General features: G+C 52.9%; 1 protein-coding gene across 1 annotated transcript; it reads right to left on the reverse strand.

Annotated features, from left to right (window-relative positions):
* Positions 1–642: 642 nt before the first annotated feature.
* On the reverse strand, positions 643–21,308 carry VWA5B1 (von Willebrand factor A domain containing 5B1). Its single transcript, XM_041419823.1, has 21 exons — positions 21,170–21,308; positions 20,752–20,913; positions 20,193–20,415; positions 19,873–20,015; positions 19,506–19,637; positions 19,118–19,242; positions 15,993–16,169; positions 13,059–13,169; positions 12,385–12,587; positions 10,504–10,618; positions 8,798–8,983; positions 8,369–8,606; positions 7,229–7,416; positions 4,839–5,058; positions 4,342–4,659; positions 3,581–3,718; positions 2,954–3,013; positions 2,341–2,415; positions 1,909–1,978; positions 1,569–1,692; positions 643–1,353 (listed from the first exon to the last, which is right to left on the reverse strand). Exons 1-21 carry the CDS (start codon positions 21,306–21,308, stop codon positions 643–645), a joined length of 3,858 nt encoding a protein of 1,285 aa, XP_041275757.1.
* Between the last annotated feature and the right edge of the window lie 585 nt (positions 21,309–21,893).

Genomic DNA, 21,893 nt, shown 5'->3' on the forward strand with positions numbered 1-21,893 from the left:
CTGGAGGAGCCCAGCACTGTGTGGATGTGATGGGGTTTGGTCCCAGCCCCCAGCTGGCCTGGCTTGTTTGTGCGTGGCTGGGCTCGATCCTCCTGGCTGTGACAGCGGGCCTGCTCTTCACATGCTCATTCCCAGCCCAGATTCCCTTTATCCATGAGATGAGCATGTTGTCAGACCTTTGCCTTCTCTGAAAGTCATCTGAGATGGCAGGAGCCAGGTAGGAGCACCAAGAAAGCAGGGATTCAGGGCTGAGGGGCTGCAGTGGGGGCTTGGCAGTGATTCAGAGCTGCGAAGAGGTATCTAAGCAAGGACAGGGAAAGTGGAGCAGGCCACAAGATCTGCCCTGGAAACTGGGCTTGGACCAGAAGAAACCAGAATCAGAGGGAACTGCTGTAGCTGGAATTGCTGATCTAGTTGAAAATAAAAGGCATCTACTGCAGGAAGTGGTAGGTTCCCTTCCAGGGCAAAATCCTGACTGCTGAGTGCAGGACTTTGCCCAGGCTTCTCTGTTTGCAGGGTTTGCTCTAATAAACACACACATCCCTGCAGCAGAGCAGTTGAGCTCCTTGGAGGCATTTCCTTAAGGATAGATCCCTGCCCCTGTGCCCTCACTAATCTGCCCAAGCCTCCCTCCTCCTCCTCTTACACACTGCCTGGGTTGTAGCACAGCAGGTTGAACTCCAGGTTCTCATCCCAGTGACGGAGCAGCACAAAGAGCTGCTGGGCTGCAGCTTTCACCGTGGCCAGGCTGGATCCCTCCGGGAAGTCCTGCTCGCTCAGCCACAGGCTGGCTTTGGCAGCCACCAGCTCCCACTCGATGAAGTAGGAAGCCGAGCTGTGCTCCAGCCAGGCCAGGGCCACCGCCGTGGCCCACAGCATCCCCTCGGGCTCTGTCTGCTGCTGCAGCTCCGCGTCCAAGAGCAAAGCCTGGAGCTCGGAGCCGTCGGTGTCCCAGCCCCGGCCGCTGCCGGCGGGGGAGGAGAAGCTGCGGATGGTGATGGCCGGGGGGGACGGCTCCTTCTCGGCTCTCTGGGCTCTGCAGATGCTCTCGGCCGCGCTGCCCGACAGGTGCCGAGGGCGGCCCGTGTCCTCCGGCACTGCTCCCCCAGCCAGGTCTCCAGGGGTGGGGCCCTTCCCCTGCCCACTGGGGACCAGCAGCTGCTGGGTGCAGTTCAGGATTTTGTGCTCCGAGGAGGGACTGCTCCTCTTGGTGCTGTAGGAGCCGGAGGGGCTGAGGGACAGGCGGTGGCAGGCGAAGGGAGATGTCCACTTCAGCTTCTCCATGGGGATGTTGACAGCGTCGCAGAGGGCTGAATTCAGAAGGAAGGCACCGCAGGCCAGCTGCAGGGACACCTGCAAGGGAAGGCAGGCACAAAGGGAAGCTCTGGCACCAACCACTTTTGGGTACCTCAGGAAAAAGGCATGTATGGATGAAACAGCTGTCCATCTCTGAGCAGGTCACTGGACGTGGTTGTCAGAGACAGCAGGAGGAAGATTTGGGGGGATCTTCCTCTGCTCCCCTGCAGTGATCACACAACCCCAACAAGACCCAGGGAGGAGCTGCTCACCAGGGGAAGGTAGTCCATGCTCTCACTGTCACCTTCAGAGCCGGCTTTGCTCCCTCTGCTTGGAGATTTACTCATGAAGCCTTTGGCAGCTCGAACCAGCAGCATGGTTTTATTGAGGGTCAGCCTGTGAAAGGATGAAAAGGTGTCAGTGTCCTCTGTGTTCATCCTGACATCCACCCTCCCCTCCAAAATCATCCTTGCTCCCCAGGCACTGGCACCATGCTTAGCCCCAGCTGCTATCCTTGGGGGTCCCTCCTCTCCCCCTGGCTTGTGTTCACATCACACCCACACAGGGGAAAGGCACCTGCTGAAGTCAGAAGAAGGTTGAGCTGGCTCATACCTGGCAGCAAAGAGCCTCTCAATGGATTTTTGGGCTTGTGCAGAGGAAGCAGACAGGCTGTGGAGAGGCCCTGGGGAGAAACACAGTGCTAGGGTTACAAGGTGCTACAGGGCAGCAAAAGAGAGCAGAGTCAAGGCCTTGGACATGGGCTTGTTTGGCTGCTGAATCTTTGGCAAAACTCTTCCTCTCCCCTTGCCTCATTTTTCCTATAAGGATAATAAAAAATCCAATACCTCTTAAAAATGAAACTGGGGGAGATTTATACCAAAAACCACATCAGGTTCCATCCTTTGCACCTCAGAATGAGTCAGGCCCTGTGCTCACAAGTCTAGTTTTAGGTCATAAATTTTTATAAAATTCCCCAAAACTCAGCAGAAGCCCAAACCACAGACTCGATGGAGCTGCACCAAGTGCCAGCAGCTCTTTCCCTACCTTCAGGGACACGGCAGCGCTCCCAGGCAGACAAGGACGGGGTGCTGGAGGGTGAGGGGCTGCTCTCCTCAGCATCTGCAACCGAGGAACTACATCAGCAACAGCACCCAGCCAAAACCAGCACCTTCCCTCCCATGGCACGATGGGGTTAATGAGCCTCTCTGGGGCTCTGTTAACTCAGCTCTGGCTCTGACAGTGCCAGACAAGGTCCAATTCAACTCGTCTTCATTAGTGGAGGATTTGGTGACAAGTGAGTGTCTCACATCCCCCCTGCCTCTAATTACACTCGTTTCATCCTTCGTGTTACCCACGGTATGGCTGCCAATTAACTCCCGAGCGTTGTCAGCAGCACCACCTGCCATTTCAGGGCTTTGGGGGAAATTGAAGCTTCCTCACCATTCAAGGAGATGAGCCCCAGCCTGACACGTGTCTGGTGAGCACTGTATGCAAAGGGGAAGGCAGAATTTAAAAAGACCAGAGAAGGAGTCCCAAACCACTGAGATCTCTAACACCAGGAAGGAGATAAAACCCCAGGCAATCTTACTCCTGCTGTTAAATCTGTAGTCTCCATTCTGGCCACATGCTGACTGAGGACGTCCAGGGGAACACCCACGATGCCTTCTGCTTCCTGAACTCTTCTGTTTCCTCTGGTTGCCTTGCTTGGATGTTGCCCCTTGGCACAAGAGAAGAGAAGAGAATGGCCAGAGTTAGAGAGAGACTGGCACATGCACAGTGGCAATGAAACCACAGAATGAGCTTGGTCAGTAACTGGAGTGACAGGACAAGGAGGAATGGCTTCAAACTCAAAGAGAGTAGGCTTAGATGGGCTATTGGAAAGAAATTCTTTGATATGAGGGTGGTGAGGCCCTGGCACAGGTCACCCAGAGAAGCTGTGGCTGGTCCCTCCATGGAAGTGCCCAAGGCCAGGCTGGATGGGGCTTGGAGCAGCCTAGGATAGTGGAGATGGTGGCAGGGGGTGGAATAGGATGAGCATTAAGGTCTCTTGCAACCCAAAACATTATGTGATTCTCTGGTCATTTCTACTCTGGGTATCCTCAGAGAAGACCTTTTCCCTGGCCATGGGAAAAGGTTTGTGCCACCAAGAGCTTGGCCACGGCCTTGGGTATGGGACTGGTGCCAAATTGTGCTGCAGGTTCACAGGGTTTGCCCTGAGAGAAGTTTCCCAGTGACACCTTCCCTGCCAAGACAAGGTTCCACCCCTGTGCCAGCCCCACATTACCTGTGTGGGTGTACTGGACCAGGGTGGGCAGGTAGGAGCTGGTGCTCAGGTCCACGGGCACGAAGGCCGTGTACTTGCTGATGATGTTACAGGCCTTGCTGGTGTGGACCGCGCTGAGCTGGAACCGCCGCCCAGACCCTGCCACGGGAGGGACAGTGGTCAGAGTCCACGGGCCCCAAGGGCTCCCCCACCCCTCACACCCAGCTCCCAGACCCACCTCCATGCTTGGGGATCCTTGCCCAGCAGGGCCTGTATCGCTTTATCTCTCTAAACTCTGCCTACTGCTACTGCTGCTCTTATTTTACAAGCCCAGATGCACTTCATGAAGGACAGGGTTGACATGGCCCACAGACATGTGTGGCCTAGGGCAGTGATGTGTGGCTGCTGCTGGAGTTGGATGCCACTTCCGAGCTCCAAGTGACCAACTCCTTAAAAATCACCATCTTACCTCATGCATGAAGCAGAGGGATCACAGAATCATGGAACATACTGAGTTAGAAGGGACCCTCAAGGACCATCAAGTCCAACCCTGATTCTGAGGAGTGGGAAGGAACATGAGCTCAGGAATGATCATGTGCAGCAAGGCTGGAGAAGCAGAAGAGCACAAGGCAGCTGAAGGGGGCTGTTATTTGGGAGCTGTGTGAGACATTCCCTAATATTTCACCACCAGCAGCTTTTGTTTTCACTCCAGAGGCTGCTGAGACTGCTGGAAAGCCCTCCTGAGGCCGGGCAGGGTCTGCCTGCAGCCAGCTGTGCATTACCATGCTCGATTTCACACTCCCTCTCGGCGAGCTGCTCCAAGTCCTGGATGAGTGACTTGGCTGCCAGGTGGTGGAAGGTCTCACTCCACAGGTCTGTGTCACCATCCTCCTGGCTCTCCCGCTCCCGGAACAGAGGGTGGATATCAAACGTGACTTCCCACTGCACAGGCTCATTGTTCCTCAGCCCCTTCACCACTGCCTTGCAGAGGGTCCTGGGGGAGCGTGGGGAGCCACAGGCAGCACCGACATCCAGGTCCTGGGGCTCCCAGTCGGAGGAGGTCTCTGTCTCAAAGGTGAGGGATGGATGCTGGGCAGACTCTGCAGAAAGGGGAGAGGTGGATCATTAATCACCTCCTGGGAGCTGAATTCCCCACTGGCACCACAAAACCATAATTAATCCTTCCCAGTTTTCACACGGTGGCACGGAGAGTGATGCAATGTCACCAGAGCCCGGCACGGACAGGTGAGGCTGGCCATGCCTCCCCTCTCCCACTTACCCAGATCCCCGGGGCTCCGGCTGTCCGATGAGGAGTGCAGGCTCCTGATGGCCCCAAGTGCTTCTAAGTCCCTTGCCGGGACTTCCTGCAGCCCGTCCGGCAGTGCCGGGGGGGTGGCGTCGTGGCAGAAGGACACACAGCTGTGCTGGAGCAGGGCGGGGCGCCGGGCGCCTGTGCCACGGATCCTGGTGGCAGAGGCATGCGGGATGGCCGGGAGGGGCTGTGAACCGAGCACATGTTAGGGCTGGAGCCGGCTGCAGCCAATGGCACAGACCTGCTCTGTGCCCTCTGATCCCGTCTGCTCCATGCATGGACCTGCTCTGTGCCCTCTGATCCATGCATGGACCTGCTCTGTGCCCTCTGCTCCATGCATGGACCTGCTCTGTGCCCTCTGATCCCGTCTGCTCCATGCATGGACCTGCTCTGTGCCCTCTGATCCATGCATGGACCTGCTCTGTGCCCTCTGATCCCATCTGCTCCATGCACGGACCTGCTCTGTGCCCTCTGATCCCGTCTGCTCCCTGCCCGACCCCTGTGAGGGATGCAATCACACAGGTCCTTCCCTCTGCCCATCCCTGGCTGAGATCTGTGCCCAGACAAAGCTTTCCACCAGATCTTGGGGTGTCCCCAAGGGACCCTGGCCCCACAGGCTCCTTCCCCAGACATACAGAAGGTGAAATATGAGTTTCATCCCTCCAGACATTTTAATGACTTCACTTGGGAACCAAAGAAAAGAAGAGAGACAGAAAGATCAAGGACCAGTTGCTTAGTAACAAAAGGAGAGAGGTGCAGGGGATGGGAGAAAGGAATTTTTATCTTTTTATCTTTTTTTTTTTTTAAACTGTTTCTCCACTTTCAGGAGATATGAATCCCCCACTCCAGCACCTCTGGTGCAACATTCCACAGAGATGCTCCCCTCTGCAAGGTCTGGGTTTCATCCCTTTCCCCAGAGCTGTGGGAAGATCCATCTAAAACAGACAGACTCTATATTCCTAGGACATCACCAGCAAGAAACAGAGGTGGTAGAAAGTGGTGGATGGAAGGATACTTTCTCTGAGTGACAGACATATATGACCTCCATCACCACCACTTAAATTTTGTTGTTCTATGACACCACCAGCAAAACTGGGAGCCAGGTGGCTCCAGGCATGATTTACCAAGCTAATATTGACACATCCTGCCAGACCCTTTCTGTTCCAAACCTGCTCCTTCTCCTGCCCGGGCTCTCCTCCCAGACAGAGGAAGCCAGCTGGGAATGGAGCTGGGAGTTTAAGCTGCCTGTGGCTGGTGCTGACCTTTCCTTCCCAGCATGGCAAGCGTGGAGATGAGCTGAGGGCTCAGCTTCACACCCCTGAAAATGTCAAGCCCTGGCAGCAGGACTGGGAGCTGGGAGAGCTGCTGGGAGCCCTGGCAGCAGGAGGGATAGCAAAACCAGGCTGCATTTAATTAAGAGCAGGCTGCATGCTGTTAACCATTTACTGCCCCCCAGAAGGGAGTCAATTCCACCCCTGCTTGCACACTGAAGGCAGGAGATGCTCTGGGGACCTTCCCAATACAGGGAATGTTGCCAGTACCCCTAAAACCTGCTTGTTCTTGGTCATTGATGCTGTTCACCACCCTCACTGCTGAGGGCAGTAGGTCTCATCCCCCCCTCTGGAGCCCTGGCCCTGCTTTCCCCTTTGCCCCCTCACCTCCCCTTCCAGCCCTCACCCAGTGATCTCTAACCCACAGCCGAGGGGAAATGAAAGTCCACAACATCCTACTCAGAGTTTCCATGGGAACGCAAGTGCTGCTGGTCCTCCCAGCTCTGCAGATGCTGATTGCAGAGCAGAGCATCCCAGCAATGCCAAGGATGAAAGAAAACTATCCCTATCCTTCCCAAAGATCAGCTGAAAAATCTGCCCAAATTCCACCTGCTGCAGATAAGGGACAAAACCCTGTTCAGCAGATGTATCATCACACAGGTTCACATCTCATCCCAGTGCTGTGTAAGGCAATGGATATAGCTGGAAATCTGCTTTGGCACTGAATTCCTTTTCCCTGCCAGGCACAGAAGTGCCACAGCCATGGGCAGGTTTGAATCCTAAATTGTAGGGAGGTAAGAAGGACCAGAAGAGCAGCAAGGCGAAGCACAGGCTGCTAAGGGGAAGGGGAGCAGGAGAAAAGCATGTTCCCATGGGGAGGGAATGCTATAGGATATCAGGATGGCACTCTGCTCCCTGCTTGGCTCATTTCCCCAGTGTTTGGGATGTGCTGCAGAGCTGTATCTATTATCTATACCTATAATAATTTTTAGGGCCAGTGTGAGTCAGGCTCTTATCCACCTGATATTTTCCTCCTTCTCCTTGCTGGTTCCACCTGCAGGCAAAGCCTCTCGGGGGATCACCTACCTGGAAATCCACCTGCCAGGGCTCAGGGCTGAGCTGTTGCAGGTCCTGCAGGTGGGTTTTCCGCAGGGGGTTTTTCACCAGGGCTGTGCCAGGATCGCTGGCTGTGGGCACCTTCCTGCGAGGCTCGTGCTCGGAGATTTGGGTGGTGCTGTACGCCCGCCTCCTGGACAGAGCCTTCACATCCATTCCTGAACGGTGGGAGAGAGGATCAGCTCCAGTCCACAGTGGGATCAGCCAGCACCACCCCCTGGCTCACAGTGGGAGGCAGGGAGCCCTCGCCAAGGTCCTGCCAAAGCTCAGGGGGCCACACTCAGCCCTGCAAAGTTTTAAGCAGAGCAACGAAACAACAGAAGGAAATAGAAACACAAAATTCCTGGGGATGTCAAGAGAGCAGGTTGGGAAGGTTTTGTCTGAGGAGTTTTCAGCCAAAAAAAGCCTGACTGCATTTTCCCAAACCTCCCTGGAGAAGACAAAGGGTTTACTAATGAAATTTAATTAGTGCAGACATGCTCCTGTCAGAGCAAGACTAAAATTTGCCTTGGAAAGACATGATTTCTCATTGCTTTTGACAAGTTTGAGGGGATGCACAGTACAGATCCTCTTGGAATAAAAGGGAAGAACATCCCATGAGTAACAGAGGTTTCCCCAGCTCCAGGGTGCAACCAGCTGCTTTATGCCACATGCTGCTGAAACAAACACCCAGCCAGGCTGTGGTGGGGAGGAGTGACATCCTGGGGAGAAGGCTTTGGATCCATTGTCCCCTTCTCCTGACTGGGAAGCTGCTTTGCAGGTACAGGGATGGTCTAGCAGAGCTATCTATTCATTCACTCCACTCCTCCTCACACCACTTGGGAAGCTTGTAAATAATTATGTGGCCAAAGCTAAAGCTGCTTTGAAAATCTCCAGGGAACACGGCTCACCAGGGCTTCCCTTGATTTCCTGACAGGTTTGGATAAAACATCCAAACCAAACAGACTTGCTCAAGCCTCAGGAGATCTGTCATCTCTCCTGCAAACTCCTCCAGCTCTTTGCAGCTGAAGACATGTGTAAATCAGGCAAAAAAATGGGGGGAGCAGTGACAGGAGCTTGATTAGAGAGACAGGGGCATCACCCCCCCGCATGTACAGAGGAAAATCTGACCCGTGTCCGTGTCCGACTCTCCCCCAGGATCTCTGGCCACGCTCAGGTGGTCGGGGGAGCGCTCGGTGGGGCAGGACCCCTCCGAGTCTCTGGAGTGGTTCCAGCTTTCCAAGCCTGCTCCCTCCTCCTGGGAGTGAAAGAAAACAGAGCTGCCCGACTCCTGGGAATGCATCGTGCTGTACTGCCGCCTCTTGTCCTGGGGGGAAGCACAGAGAGGGAACGAGTCCCACCACCATGTCTGTCCCCTGGCTCCCAGCTGAGACAGACTGCACCAGCATCCTCAGCCACTACTGCCCCCCAAAGTCCCACCCATCACCTCCCTTAAGGACACAGCTGGGAAGCAGGAGACACTCCCTGACCATGCACAGAGCCAAGACTCTTGAGTACACCCCAACAACCCCTGCTCCTGGGACAGCCCCACAGACTCACAGATTTGGGGTTGGAGAGGTATGGGGAGGTGTCACAGATGACACCATAGCTGACCAGGCGGTCACCAGGGAACAGGCAGCTGCTGCTGACAGGGGACACCAAGACCTCGGTGCTCTCAGGAAAGACCCACTCCACGGACACGTCGCTCAGGACCGGTGCCATGGCCTTCTTCAGTGACCTGATCATCTGCAAAGGGCAGGGGGAGAGGTTCAACACCAGCTGGACACAGTGGGAGCCATGGTACACATGTCATATGCTGCAGGGAAGGGGAACATTCTCTCAAACAATCCCATCAGCTATTTCCTACCCTCTCCTGACAGTCTGCTTCCTCTCAGTCTACTCTGATGTCCACCCCAGCACTTCCATCTCCTTGGCACAGTTATACCTGACAGAGCTGGGTTAATGGTTGGTCTTTTCCAACCTAAATAACTCCATGATTCCGTGATTTTTTACCATGAGCAGATAGCGATGGAGCATAGGGCTGATCTCACACACGCTGCCAGCCCAGAGCAAGGAGGGAGCTATTGGCCTGAGGGGTCTTTCTCTGATGTGAGGCAGCATCCTCTACTCCCCTCTAGCACCCAGGAAATGCTGTCAGCCTTCACTGGTCTGAGCCCCAGCCCCAGCACTCACACACTGATATTTTTGGAACAGCTTATTGCTGGTACAAGCCACTGCCAGAGATCAGCAATGCTCTGTCAGTTACACAAATGGAGAGGACCAATATTGGTGAATACCTCGTGGACAAATCTCCCATGGAGCCATCTACATGAGCTTCCCTGCACACCAAGGGAACTGAACACCAGATTTAGAGACAGAACAGCTCAAATATTCCCTATTGTTCCCTGCTTTTTCACAGGCTTGGGAAGACACACCAGGCTGTGTTTTATAAGACCATTAATTGACGCCTCAGACTGCTGAAGGCACCGAGCTGCACAGCCTGCAAAGCTCTTATTAATAGCTCTTATTAAACACCTCTCTCTTCACTGTCTTTGCTTTTAATTTACATCAGAAATGTTGATGCTATTCTGTCTTAGAGAGGTTTTTGTGTGCTCCAGGCTCCTGCAGAGGGTGGAGCTGCCGAACTCCTCCTTAAGAGATCAAGAAGGTAAGAGCTGGCTTTTTGGAGATATTTAGGAGCTAAAGACCCAATTCTCTCTGGGTTCAGTCAAGCAGCAGGTGACAGGCTGGGCTCTGCAGTCACCAGGGGACAGAGCCATCTCTATGCTAGATTTCAAGCACACAATTTTACTCTTCATGGGGAGAGAGGGAATGGAGAGGCTTTAAAGTCAGCTTAATAAGCAAAGCCATCACAATGCATTCCTCTCGCTCCAACCCCGAATCCTTCTCGCCTAAGCAACGCCAGGGTTGAGCCCGACTTCAAAACTAATTGGCTGCTTTGATGCCGGTCCCACTGCCCTCGCCGGAGCTGAGGCAGAGCTGCCTTTGAAGGCAGAGCTGCAGCATCGCGGCTGTCGCGGCCCCCCAGCCCAGGCGGAGACAAACACACCCTCTGCTCCCTCTGAGGGCGGCCGGACACGGAGCTGCTCTTTCACACCCTCCCGCTCGCCCACTTGCTGCCAGGGGGGTTTGGAAGGCAGGGCCAGGAGGGGGAATGAACCCCCCGGGAGCCGTGGCCTCCCCCTTGCTGAACCAGAGCATCCTTACAGCCCCACGGGCCGGCTCCCGGGGAGTGGGGGCTGTACCTTGGGCTGCAGCCTCTCATCCTCCTCCAGGAACTCGGAGACGCCCCTGGACACGGCAGCCAGACCCCGGACCAGCCTCCTGCAGGCGTTTGGCCCGACGCCGAAGCTGTAGCACCTGCAAAGGGACAGGGAAAATCAGGATCCAAAGGAAAAGCCACCCACCAGCCCCGTGTAGCTCACACATTCCCTCAGGCAGAAACTCCCTCTGGCTTTATCCCACTGCTATGTCCAACAGAATAAAACAGCCCCTCTTTTCGCTATGTGGCAGGAAGGTTGAGAACCTCCCAGTGCCCAAAGGAGCTCCAGGAGAGCTGGAGAAGGACTCTGGACATGGTCATGGAGTGATAGGACAAGGGGGAATAGCTTTAAGCTGAAAACGGGCAGGGTTAGACAGGATATTGGGAAGAAATTCTTCCCTGTGAGGGTGGCCCTGGCACAGGGTGCCCAGGGAAGCTTGGCTGCCCCTGGATCCCTGGAAGTGTCCAAGGCCAGGCTGGAGGGGGTTTGGAGCACTCTGGGCTGCGGAAGGGGTCCCTGCCCATCGCAGGGGCTGGAATGAAATGGGCTTGAAGGTCCCTTCCAATCCAAACCATTCTGGGGTTCAATAAACTGTCAGCCCCCTCATCTCAGCGGACCCCAAAACTCTTCCCCAAAGACCAGCCTTCAGCAGTGACACTCAGGGGTTCCCAGCAGGACCTCAAGCCTTCCCCTCCGCTGCAAACACAAACAAGCTGCTTTGCTCTCAGTTCAGCTCTTTTCCCTGCTAGCTGTGGTCAATAGCACCAAATATCCAGTAATTATCTCCGCTTGCAATGAAAATAAACATTTTCTCAGGGAAGGATGATCAAGCCAGGTGAGGCTGCTCCGCCACCCACTCCCAGGTCTATGAATCCGGATTTGGTTTGGGCTGAAGCTGGAAGTCGAGCTGGAGCCCAGGCAGGGAAGGCAGTGCTATGTGGGGATGGATGTGCCAGGAAGCCAGGAGGATGGAAATGGGTGGGATATGGCATTTGGGCAGGGCAGTGGTTTGCTGAGAAAGAAAGCCCCTTCAGCAGCAAACTGCATCTGCACAAGGGGCTTTTCTCTTGGAGGGTTTTAATCCTCAGCTGCCTGCAAATCCTAGGCCAGCCTCACACCCCTCCTAAATAAGGTTCTGATCTTCTTTTAAGATGGGCCATGCCCAGTACTCTCCCTTCCAGGGTCACCCGAGACCTCGCTCTAGCTCTGATTGCTTCTAACCCTCCCCTCCAGCTCCGCAGGAGCGAGGGGTGGGAGGGTGGGATGCCCTCTACACTGGGAAACAATCAGACCTCTGTGCAGTTACATACCCACAGAGCAGCTTCCCTGAAAACTCCAAAGTCTGAGAGATGGAAGAGGAATCAGGATTTCTTACATTTTTTTCTCATGTTTTGTGCCCCTTAAAGAGGCAGAGGAGAAACCAGAACAGCCTGTGATCAGGGCTGGGGAGCCAGGCGGGGAGCTTGTGCACAAATTAGCTGCTTTTTACATTGCTGCCTTTCAGCATATTCAATTCTGCACAGCCCCAGCCTGGAAGCAGCTGGGGCCAGCCCCAGATGTGCTTTAAAAAAAAATTTAAAAAAAAAGCAAGGAAGATTGTTGGCGTGTCAATCTCTCCTAGCAGGAAGCATCAGCCGAGAGCTGTGAAGTTGTCAGCTCAATTATCCTGCTTTTGATTGTTTAAAAAGCATCTGAACTTCTGGGATTCGTTCCAAAGCCTTTGAGGTTCTCCCATGGCTCACAGCAGCAATCTCTCCTGCCTCTGTCTCTGAAGTGGGGACGTCTGTGAGATGGAGCTGTGCTCGAGGGGAGGCACATGCCAGCCTGGGCCAGGTTTCTGGCCCTGCAGGGTTGAGTCTGTACCTGATGGAGCAGGAGTGGTCCCGCAGCAGCTCCAGAACCTTCCCAGTGTTGCTGATGGCCCCGGCTGTCAGCAGAAAGAGCAGCCGGGGGTGGCCCCTGTGGATGGGCTGGCGGATGAGCCACTTCAGGGGGGATAAGAGGTTGATGCTGCCCATATCAGCCTGGATCCTCCTGATGCTCTGGCAGGCAATGAGCAGGCTCTCCTGCCCAAAGGAACAGTGGAATCATCAGCACCAGCACCCTCTGAGCACCAAGGAGAGCCATAGGAGATGCTGAGGGAGTTGAGGCTGCTCATCCTGGTGAAGGGAAGGTTTTGAAGAGACCTTAAAGCCCCTTTAGGTCTCTTCAAAGTGCCTAAAGGGGCTCCAAGAGAGCTGGATAAGGACTTTGGACAAGGGCCTGGAGTGACAGGACAAGTGGGAATAGCTTTAAGCTGAAAAAGGGCAGGGTTAGATTTGGTATTATAAAGAAATTATTTACTATAAGGGTGGTGAGGCCCTGGCACAGGTTGCCCAGAGAAGTTGTGGCTGCCCCTGGATCTCTGGAAGTGTCCAAGGCCAGGTTAGTGGGGCTGGGAGCACCCAGGGATAGTGGAAGGTATCCCTGCCCATGGCATGTAAGATCCCTGCCCACACAAACCAGTCTGTGAATCTGTGAACTGTGGGTTCACCCACCTCACAATAGGCCTGGCTGACAGGAAAAAGGGCCTTGAAGGTGGATCCAAACCCAATGATATTGAAGAGACACGCTGGCATCAGACTCTTGAGAATGACCAACAGGGCATCCTGAGGGGTGGAATGCAAACAGACATCAGGACACTTGGATCCTCCCTGGCTGCCCCAACTTCACCAGTAAAAGCTCTGCCCAGAGCCATCCCATCTTATTCCCACTTTCACCTGACAACACACCAATTGCTTCTTTCCCATGCCTCCATATGACCCTGCTCTTTTCAAAGTCCCTTGATGATATTTGGGACCTGAAGCAGTGAGGAAAATGGGGAGTCTTTGGAAAAAAAAGACAACAAAGAACTGAACAATTTTTTGTGTTTGTTTTTAAGGGATTCAATTTGTGCTGGCAACACAGTGCTGCAGCACAGAGCTGGTGGGTGAGAAGCAGAGTGTGAAATTGAGAAGTGCGACACGCAATGCATCTCAATGCCTAAACTTGCAGAAAATAAACAAACAGCTTAAAGTTACACAAAAGGAAAAGCCTCCCCCATCCCCAATTCTCTTGTATTCATATCTGGCTTCAATTAAAATAACTGGGAGACAACAGATTTAAGCTATTTTCTTTACCAGAGGTGGTTATCTAACGTGCCTATTCCTGGGCTTTACATAAGGCAAGAGCAACTTGAATTGTCACAGTGATATTGTGGACAAGTCCAGGACAGAGCTTGTGATCACAGCAACTGGGCAAGAGCTGCTTAAGGAGCTCTTGAACTTGTAGGAGCAATTATGTGGCAGGAGAGGAGGCCCATTTAAAGCAAAGCGTTTATTTAAAGCAAAATGTAAAGCAAAGTGTTCAGGAGCAGCTCAGTTCTATTTAAATGCTGATCAAGGCAGACTCCTGCCAGTCTGCCGAGGGCAGCAGAAACCCTCTAGCCAGCCCCTGGAGGAGCTGCCAAGGTCAAACGAGCAAGTGTAGCCTCTTTGAGTTGTCCTACCAGTGGCAAAGTCCAAGTGACCACAGAGGGACACAGCAAACTCCCTGCCTGGGTCCAGCAGGGATCCCAAAAGCTCCTCCTTACAGGCTCCCAAAGCCTGTAAGACTCAGCAAAAACACAGAGCTGGAGCACTGAAAATCAGTGGAATAATGTACAAGAACAGGGCTGCCCTTTAACAGGCTCTGGAGTACTTGAATCCAAGCTGTTATCTCAAACCTACGAGGATATATTTATACCACTGCTCCCAGATGGCTCCCGGGATGCTGGCTCTTCCAGATCTCAGTGCTGACATCCCATCTTGGAACTCATTACTAGGGAAAAAATACAAATTTCCAAATATTTCTCTTAAAGCACTTCCCAAAATGGGCAACCGATGCCTGCTTGCTATTTCAGCAAGCAGAAAGATTTATTGCTTCTTATGGTAAATATTGATCTTGATCCTGTTGCACTCCATAGCTATATGGCAACTCAATAAGGAGGGATGTTTGCTTCTAGAAAAGTCAATTCCCAGTTATTAGTGCAGTTTTGCCAGCAAGCACCATCACAGCCTGGCTCTTCTCCCTGGCTGCATCAGGGTGGGAAAGGGACTGGCTGCAGGAAATTTAAATCCCTGAATTTTCCACTCCAGCTGCTTTGAACGGGGGCCCTCCTGCTCCACACGGGCCCTTCCACCCCATCCCTGAGTGCATCCTGAGGCTGCACCGCTTCAAGGCCTGTCATGCCGTGCATCCAGCCAGCTGAGGATGATGCAAAAGGTTCCACCAACCAAAACCTACCCAAACCCTCTCAGAACAGCTCCTGCTGTGAGGTCCCTGGTGTCTGTGAGTGACAAACAAGGACAGGACACTCAAAATAGGGACAGTGGGTTTCTCCCTTGAGGGATCTCCTCCAAGATCTCCCTCAAAATATTTTTTCCTGAAGGGGGACAGCCTTCTTCTTGTTTCTACAGCCCCCCTGAGATGGGGTTTCCATTTCAGGACCAATCAGAGAAGGGCTCTGACCCTGCAGGTCCCCATCCCCAAGAGACAATCCAGCCTCCATAGAGGCTGCAGAGACTGTGGTGCCCAAACCCAGCCATGTGGGGAGTTGAAATGCAAAAATCCACTCTGGGGCAAGATTCTCAGACTCCTAAAGATGCTGGGGGAAGGGGTACAAGCCCAGAGATGTCCTGCTCCCCTTAGGAACAGCCTCCCTAACACAGGCGATGTGTCGCAGCCATCTGCAGGCTCCCCAGCATCCCAGTCCTTGTTGCTGAAGGTGTCTGTCCTTCCTCAGCAGTTCCCATGGAAACTGGAGACAGATGGGAAAAGAGATGTGCTAGAAGATGGACAAGTTCAGGAGCAGGTCTGTGGGAACCTCATGGGGTTCAACAGACCAAGTGCACCAAGGCTGGCTCTGGGTAAGAGCCACAGGGGAACCTCAGACCCACAAAATATCCTGACAATGCTATTTTTTATTCAGAGCTCTCGACACAACTCCCATAACTATCCACCAGGCTGCTGGTGCTCATTTGTGTTTGTAAAAGGGATGTCTCATATTTAAATAATTTCTGTGATTTCACAGAGATGCCCACCAGCAAAATCTCTCCTAATGCATGGTCAGCACCTCGCTCCCCTTGGCTCTCCCTGGAGGTTTCCTCCTAGGCAGCCATCACCCAAAGCCCTCCTGAAGACAGGGAGAACTGGAAAAGGGATGCACAAAGCACGCCAGCAAGAGAGGGAAAGAAAAAATTTTGCATTGTATGTGCTGATAGGAAGAAGCAGAAGAGAACAGGGGAGAGTCACCTTTGTTGCAGGTATTGAACAAGCACCATGGTTGAGATGACTAAAATACAGCCTATAATTACCCTCATGCCCTGATAATGAACACTTATGCTGTCAGCACCCCCACTGCTCTCTCTCATTCATCCCTGATGACAGGCAGGTGCTTCCCCTCCTGCAGGTACCTTGGCACGGCTGATGTTCACATCACTCATGCTTCTACTGCGGTCCACCAGGAAGATGAACTCTCCCTGGGCTTTCCGGAGGCCTGGCTGCACAGTCCTCAAGTCAGGGCAGAAGTTGAGCATGATAACAGGGTGGTGGGGGATGTCCTTGTTCAGCCTCTTCCTGATGATTTCCGTCTGAAAGAAAGCAGGAGACAGTTCCAGAGGTCAATTTTGAGAGATCGATTTCTCCACCCCATTTTAATTTGAGGAGAATCAGAGCAGGGCTCAAAATGCAAGTGCATGGCCTTTTGTGGGCCAGAATCTGCTTGTTCAGAGGTGACAGCACCAGGGTGGGCCAATATCCAGGTGGTCTGTTCTGTCCACACCCACAGTATTCACCATCCCTGCAAGTGTCCAAGGCCAGGCTGGACAGGGCTTGGAGCAAGCTGGGATAGCGAAAGGTGCCCCTGCCCACGGGAGGGGTGGGACAAGATAAGCTTTAAGGTCCTCTCCACCAAACCATTCTGGGATTATAGGGAGCAACTGCACACTCAGATAAAAGCCTGGAGAAGAAATCAAAAGACCTGGCCCTACTCAGCACCTTGCAAATCTGATTCTCCAAACATTTCATTAGATCCTTCCTGAAAACCTGGTTCATTAGCACAGCATAGCATCCCACCGAGGCACACCAGAGGTTTTCTCCATGGTCACTCACTAATGAAGTGTGAGATGCAGCCCTTGATCTGCTGCATTCAGCACTCTAATTCATTCCTGCCACCTCTGGTTTGCTGCTTTTTCTGCCCATTTCTTTTATCACATTTCTTTGTAGGGATTGAAAGGCTTTGGAAAGCTGAACCATTTGCTCCGGCCATGGCTCGATAGGAACCTGCATGATCTCTGCACTGCACACAGCTCCAATGGCTCTCCACATTTTCTCTCCTTCTATTTCAAGTATTCATTACAAAAGGGATAAAATAATACTGGCAAAAACCTCTCGTGATGGGTTTATAATCTGCTGTTATGTGTGTATCAAGCAATAACGGGTTCATGGCCTCAGCTGCTTTGGAGGGAGCTCCAGGACCCCACATCAGCCCAGCCACAGCCTTTCATCCCTGGGTCTGAGTGTGGAAACAACTCCTCAACAGCAGCTCGATCCTCAGGGGCTTTGTTTGCCTCTTTTTTCCTCTTTCTGGCTGCTTTTCTCTGTTGGTTTCACAGGGAGTAAACCCCAGATAACAGGGCTTGTTTTCTCCAGCCATGAGTCACATTCCTCAGTCTATGAGCTGACGACCAACCTTTGTTTTCTAAAACTCACTAACTCCCTGTGGCTCAACACACACACATAAGCTCTGCTTTCAGCTCCTCTGCCTGAGTGCATCTTCTCTGACCCAGTGAAAAGACAGGTCCCACTCAGGGAATAAGCCAAGCTCCCACTCATCCTCCTGCCTTTCCCTTCTATGCTATAAATTAATCAGCTGCTGAGAAATCAAAGGGCTTTTTCCATTTCCATTTCCTTCTAGCCATATGACATTATTTTCTTTAACTTTTCCAGTTTATTGCATTTCAGACTAGAGTGTTCCTTGCTGCCACTGTACAAATATTGAATCGTGGGCCTGAACCTATCCACAGAACTCCCTGGCATGCTGTTGGGTATCCATGACACAAATTTCCTGTGTGATCAGGATGAGCCCATATTTGGGGGTTTCTCACTGACTGGAGGGAATTTTAGAGGCACATCTTCAGTAAACGCTTCAGAGGAGCTGCTACAGGTCAGCCAGAAAAGAAAACATCTCCTCACCTCTCTTCCGTTCCCCTTCACCCATTATCCAATTACAGTAAACTAATCAGATTTTGCTGAGTAAAGTTGATTCTAGTGTGCATCCATCCCCACCAACCTGCAGCTGACAGCATCCAAGCCTTTTGCATAATAAATGGAGGAAGGAGAATTACTTATCATTTACTGCTGAAATTTCTGGACTAATTTAATTTAAGCCAAGAAGTGGCCAGTGTCCTGTTCTGAGCAGCAGCAATTCCAGCCCATCATCTACCCCAGGTATTCCAAGCATTTTCTCTGCTCCCTGCAGTTGTTTCCCAGTCCTCCTGGGGCACAGGTGGCTTTCCTGCAGGGAAATGTCTCCAGAATGATCCCCCCTCAGATAATTTGACATGCTAAATGTGCAGAAATAATTAGGGAGCCATCCGAGGCGTAGCGTGGGAGTTTCATCTCGTTCCACCTGCCACACGCTGAACACAATTAGAGGAGACGCCCGCGGAGTCCCAGCCCTGCGAGAGAGAGCAGAGGGCCAAGGGAAGGGAGGAGAGGAGGCTTGACAAGTCTCTGGTGAAAGGAGAAATCTTAGCAGCACGGGAAGGCACCCCTGCAGCAGGTCTGGGATGTCTGCCAAGAAGGACCCAGGATCAGACACGTGGAGAAGGAGTTTAGGGGGAAATTAGCATCCCTGGGCACACAGGAGAGCCCTGGCTGTGTAAAACAGGAGCTGACACTGTCAGCCCCAGCTGTGGTCACACAAGCACAACCTGTCCCTTAGGGGAAGACGCCCACCCTGGAAATCCGGAGGGCTCTGAGCTGTCTGCTCCTCTCCGCCGATCCCAGACACACCAAAGAGTTGGGCTGTCACTCATTCCTTCAGAACTGCTGAAAGACGAGGCACAAATCCCAGCACAGATATTTTTCTCTTTGCTGCTCAGCAGAACAAAGAGAAGTCTCTCCTACCTTGTCTTCAGTTCAGCTCATTATTCCCAGGAAGATCACTTCTTTCTCTCTGACAGCTACCCAGAAACAGTAAACATTTACCAAGCAATTAAAAGAATATTTTATTCTCTGTCATTGCAATAATTATAATACCCTTAATGCTATCACAATGCACCTCTCTAATTATGCTATGCTAGACTAGCACTAATTATACACACAATAACCATCTCAGAGCTCCTTCCCCTCTCAGTTTATCAGCAGCACTGCTGAATTTTCCCCTCTTCCTCCACACAAGCCCCTCTCTGAGGGAGGACGTTGCAGGTCTCATTGGGACAGTCTAATATCTGATGCTGGAAACATGGAATCATCTTCTAGCTCAGCTCCAGTCCATGGAAAGCCTCAGCTAACACCTGCAGCTTGTGTTTCTCACCTTTTTCTTGGCACTGGGGTCTTTCTTAGTGCCTTTAATGAAATCGTTCTTCCCCTTCAGGTGTCGTTCATACTCCACAGGGGTCATGTCACCCTCTTCCATTAAGACATGGGGCACGTGGGGCTCTGTAAATGCAGAGAATTGTGTGAAGAACAGCTGTGGTTACACTTGGGGTCTGGCAGAGATGCAGGCACCCTTGGCTGGGAAAACAGCAGTACCTGTGAGCTTGGAGAGCTCAGAAAACCCTGAGAGGGACGAGGATTACCTCCTGGGAAGCCTAACCATGACAATATTAGCAAAACCAGCACTAACCCAGCTGTCTCCAGAGCTACAGATGAAGATCCCAGGAAGGGGCAAGAGCAGCAGAGGGGTAGCAGAGCCCACCTACCACTTGGATGGATCAGGATCTCCACGGGTCTGTCGAAGGTGTGTTTGTTGGCCAGCGTGATCACAATGCTCTTGGCAGAGCGAGCTGAGGGGTCGGCGTCTGCTCGGATCTCATGTGTGGGGCTCTCAACTCCTGCCAGAGAAACCAAGGTGCCAGTAGGGATTGAGGATGGGGGGACACCAGGGAGAAGGGATGTCAAGGCAGTAGAGGACAGGAACCCACGTTAGCATCAACCTTGTACTGGTAAATCCACCCCAGCACAGTCAAGTTGCCAACACAGATTTACATTGAGGAGGAGGAGTGTGGACATTGCCTTGGGGAGGTGATAAATCAGCCTTGTGAAGCAGGACAGCCCCAGTGTTCCTACCTGCCAGCAAACATGGCCCCCGGATCTCCAGCTGGAAGCTGAACTCATACTCAAAGGGGTTGGTGGCCTCACTGTCCAGCAGCTGAGTCAGGCAGAACCTGCTCCCTTGCTCCGGGCTCCCCAGTCCGCAGGGGTGCTTGTCCCTGCCAGTGAGAGAAATCCAAATAAACCCTGTCAACATGTTCCATCCCCCCAGGAATTGCAGGTCTGCCAGAGGTAAAGCCTGCAGCCACTCTGCAGCCTCCTGCAGCTCCTGCTCATTCAGCCCTGCATTCCCCAAGATCAATCCCAGACAGAGCCCACCCTGTGGTTTTCCATACGTTTGGAGCTGGTGGCTGGAAAAACTGCTGGCATTCTCCAGGCTGGGCTGGGAGACCCTGGGGACACACACAGCTGGCAGAAGGACCCTCACCACCCCGCTGGGGAGTGTCTGCAGCTCAGAGGAGGTGCTGATGAAGATGGAGACACTTTCCAGGGGAGGAATCATGCCCAGGTTGGCCACAAAAACAATCCTTTCCAGGTCCTCATCCATCATAAGCCTTCCTGCACAGAGATTGGACCATGCCAGGTATTGCAACCATGGAAAATGCTCCTTTCCAGGCCTCCCACAACCCCCAGCCCTGGATCAAACACCCAAAGCTGCCACCACTGTACACATCAGCCTCCTTTAAAGAGCCCCAGCTTCTGCATCACTCTTTTGGCTGCCCAGAAGCAGCAGTGCTTTCCAAGATGGACAAGACTGACACTTCTGGCATGAGCACCACAACCTCTCAGCCTCCTAAAAGGAAGGTGCCGCAGTATACACCAGCCAGCCACCCTTGTCACCTCCACACTCCCCTTCCCCTCCTTTTCTCCCTAAAACACCCTCAACCCCCTCACCACTTCCATCACCAGCTCTTCCAGGAGGGAGGCTGCAGCTGTTGAAGTAGGTGTCATCCATCTTGGCTTTGTCTTTGATCTGCACTGTCACAGTGCGCCGTGACACGGCTGCCTCAAAGCCCACGACAGTTGTGCCCTCGTCCAAGGGGTACACAAAGAGACCTGCCAGCCAGGAAGAGAGTCAGCAACACCCACCTCTTCCCTGGACCCACCAGCCAGGTCCTTCTTGGCACTTCCCAAGTGGGAAAAAAATCCCACTTGTGGGATTTTTCACACCTAAAAAGTTGTAGACTTGGACACAATACATTTGGTTGTGCTTCCCACCAGCATCTAAAGGTTGAAGGCATGCACAGAAACCCAGCACTGCCATATCCTCACTTTAAAGTTCCCATGCCAAGCTTCACTCCTTAAAACTTGCCTTCCAAAGCCTGGGGATCTGGGTTGTGGTAGGTGAGCAGGGCTGTCATCCCAAAGGCATAGCCGCTGACGCAGGATGTCACCTCAGATGCAATGAGGGGCAACCGGGAGAGGGTCGCCCAGTTAATCAGCCCTGGCATCTTCCTGGGGGTCTCTGGGTGATGGTGGGGAGCTGGAGAGAGAAAGATGAGAATGGATGTGAAGCTCCGAATGCCCAAAATGTTTGCATGGCTCTGTCACCTCATTCTGAAGCCCTGAGGACAGAAAGGTGAGTGACCTGGGAAAGGATGAGACCTGGGTTTGATGACTGCAGTGATGGGGATGGAGCAAGATCCCGACGGGAAGACACAGAGCAAACCCTTGCCCCAAATCCCCATTGGCACAAGGGAGGAGGCTCAGATGAAATCTCCCTGGCTGGGGACAGGCATTCCTGGAGGTCCATAGCCCCCACCTCCCACACTGCTGGAGCCTGAGCAGAACAGGTTAACATCTTTTTCTGTCCCTCTTCCTCCTCATTATCCTCCAAACCAACAACTTTCTCCAGGATAAGACTATGATCATGAGAGTTTTCCTTTCTCTTGAGGAAGGAAGAGTAGGCAGGCAGAGCCATACATGCTCCTGCCCTCCCATGCCCTTGCCCATCCTCATCCTTGCTGATTACAGGGAAGTGCCATTGCTCTGCTGTCCTGCATCTCCAGATCCTTCCTGCACAGGCTGACTCATCC

Source organism: Onychostruthus taczanowskii, unplaced genomic scaffold (genome assembly GCF_017590055.1).
Source record: "Onychostruthus taczanowskii isolate IOZ18803 unplaced genomic scaffold, ASM1759005v1 scaffold61, whole genome shotgun sequence".
NCBI lineage: Eukaryota > Metazoa > Chordata > Aves > Passeriformes > Passeridae > Onychostruthus > Onychostruthus taczanowskii.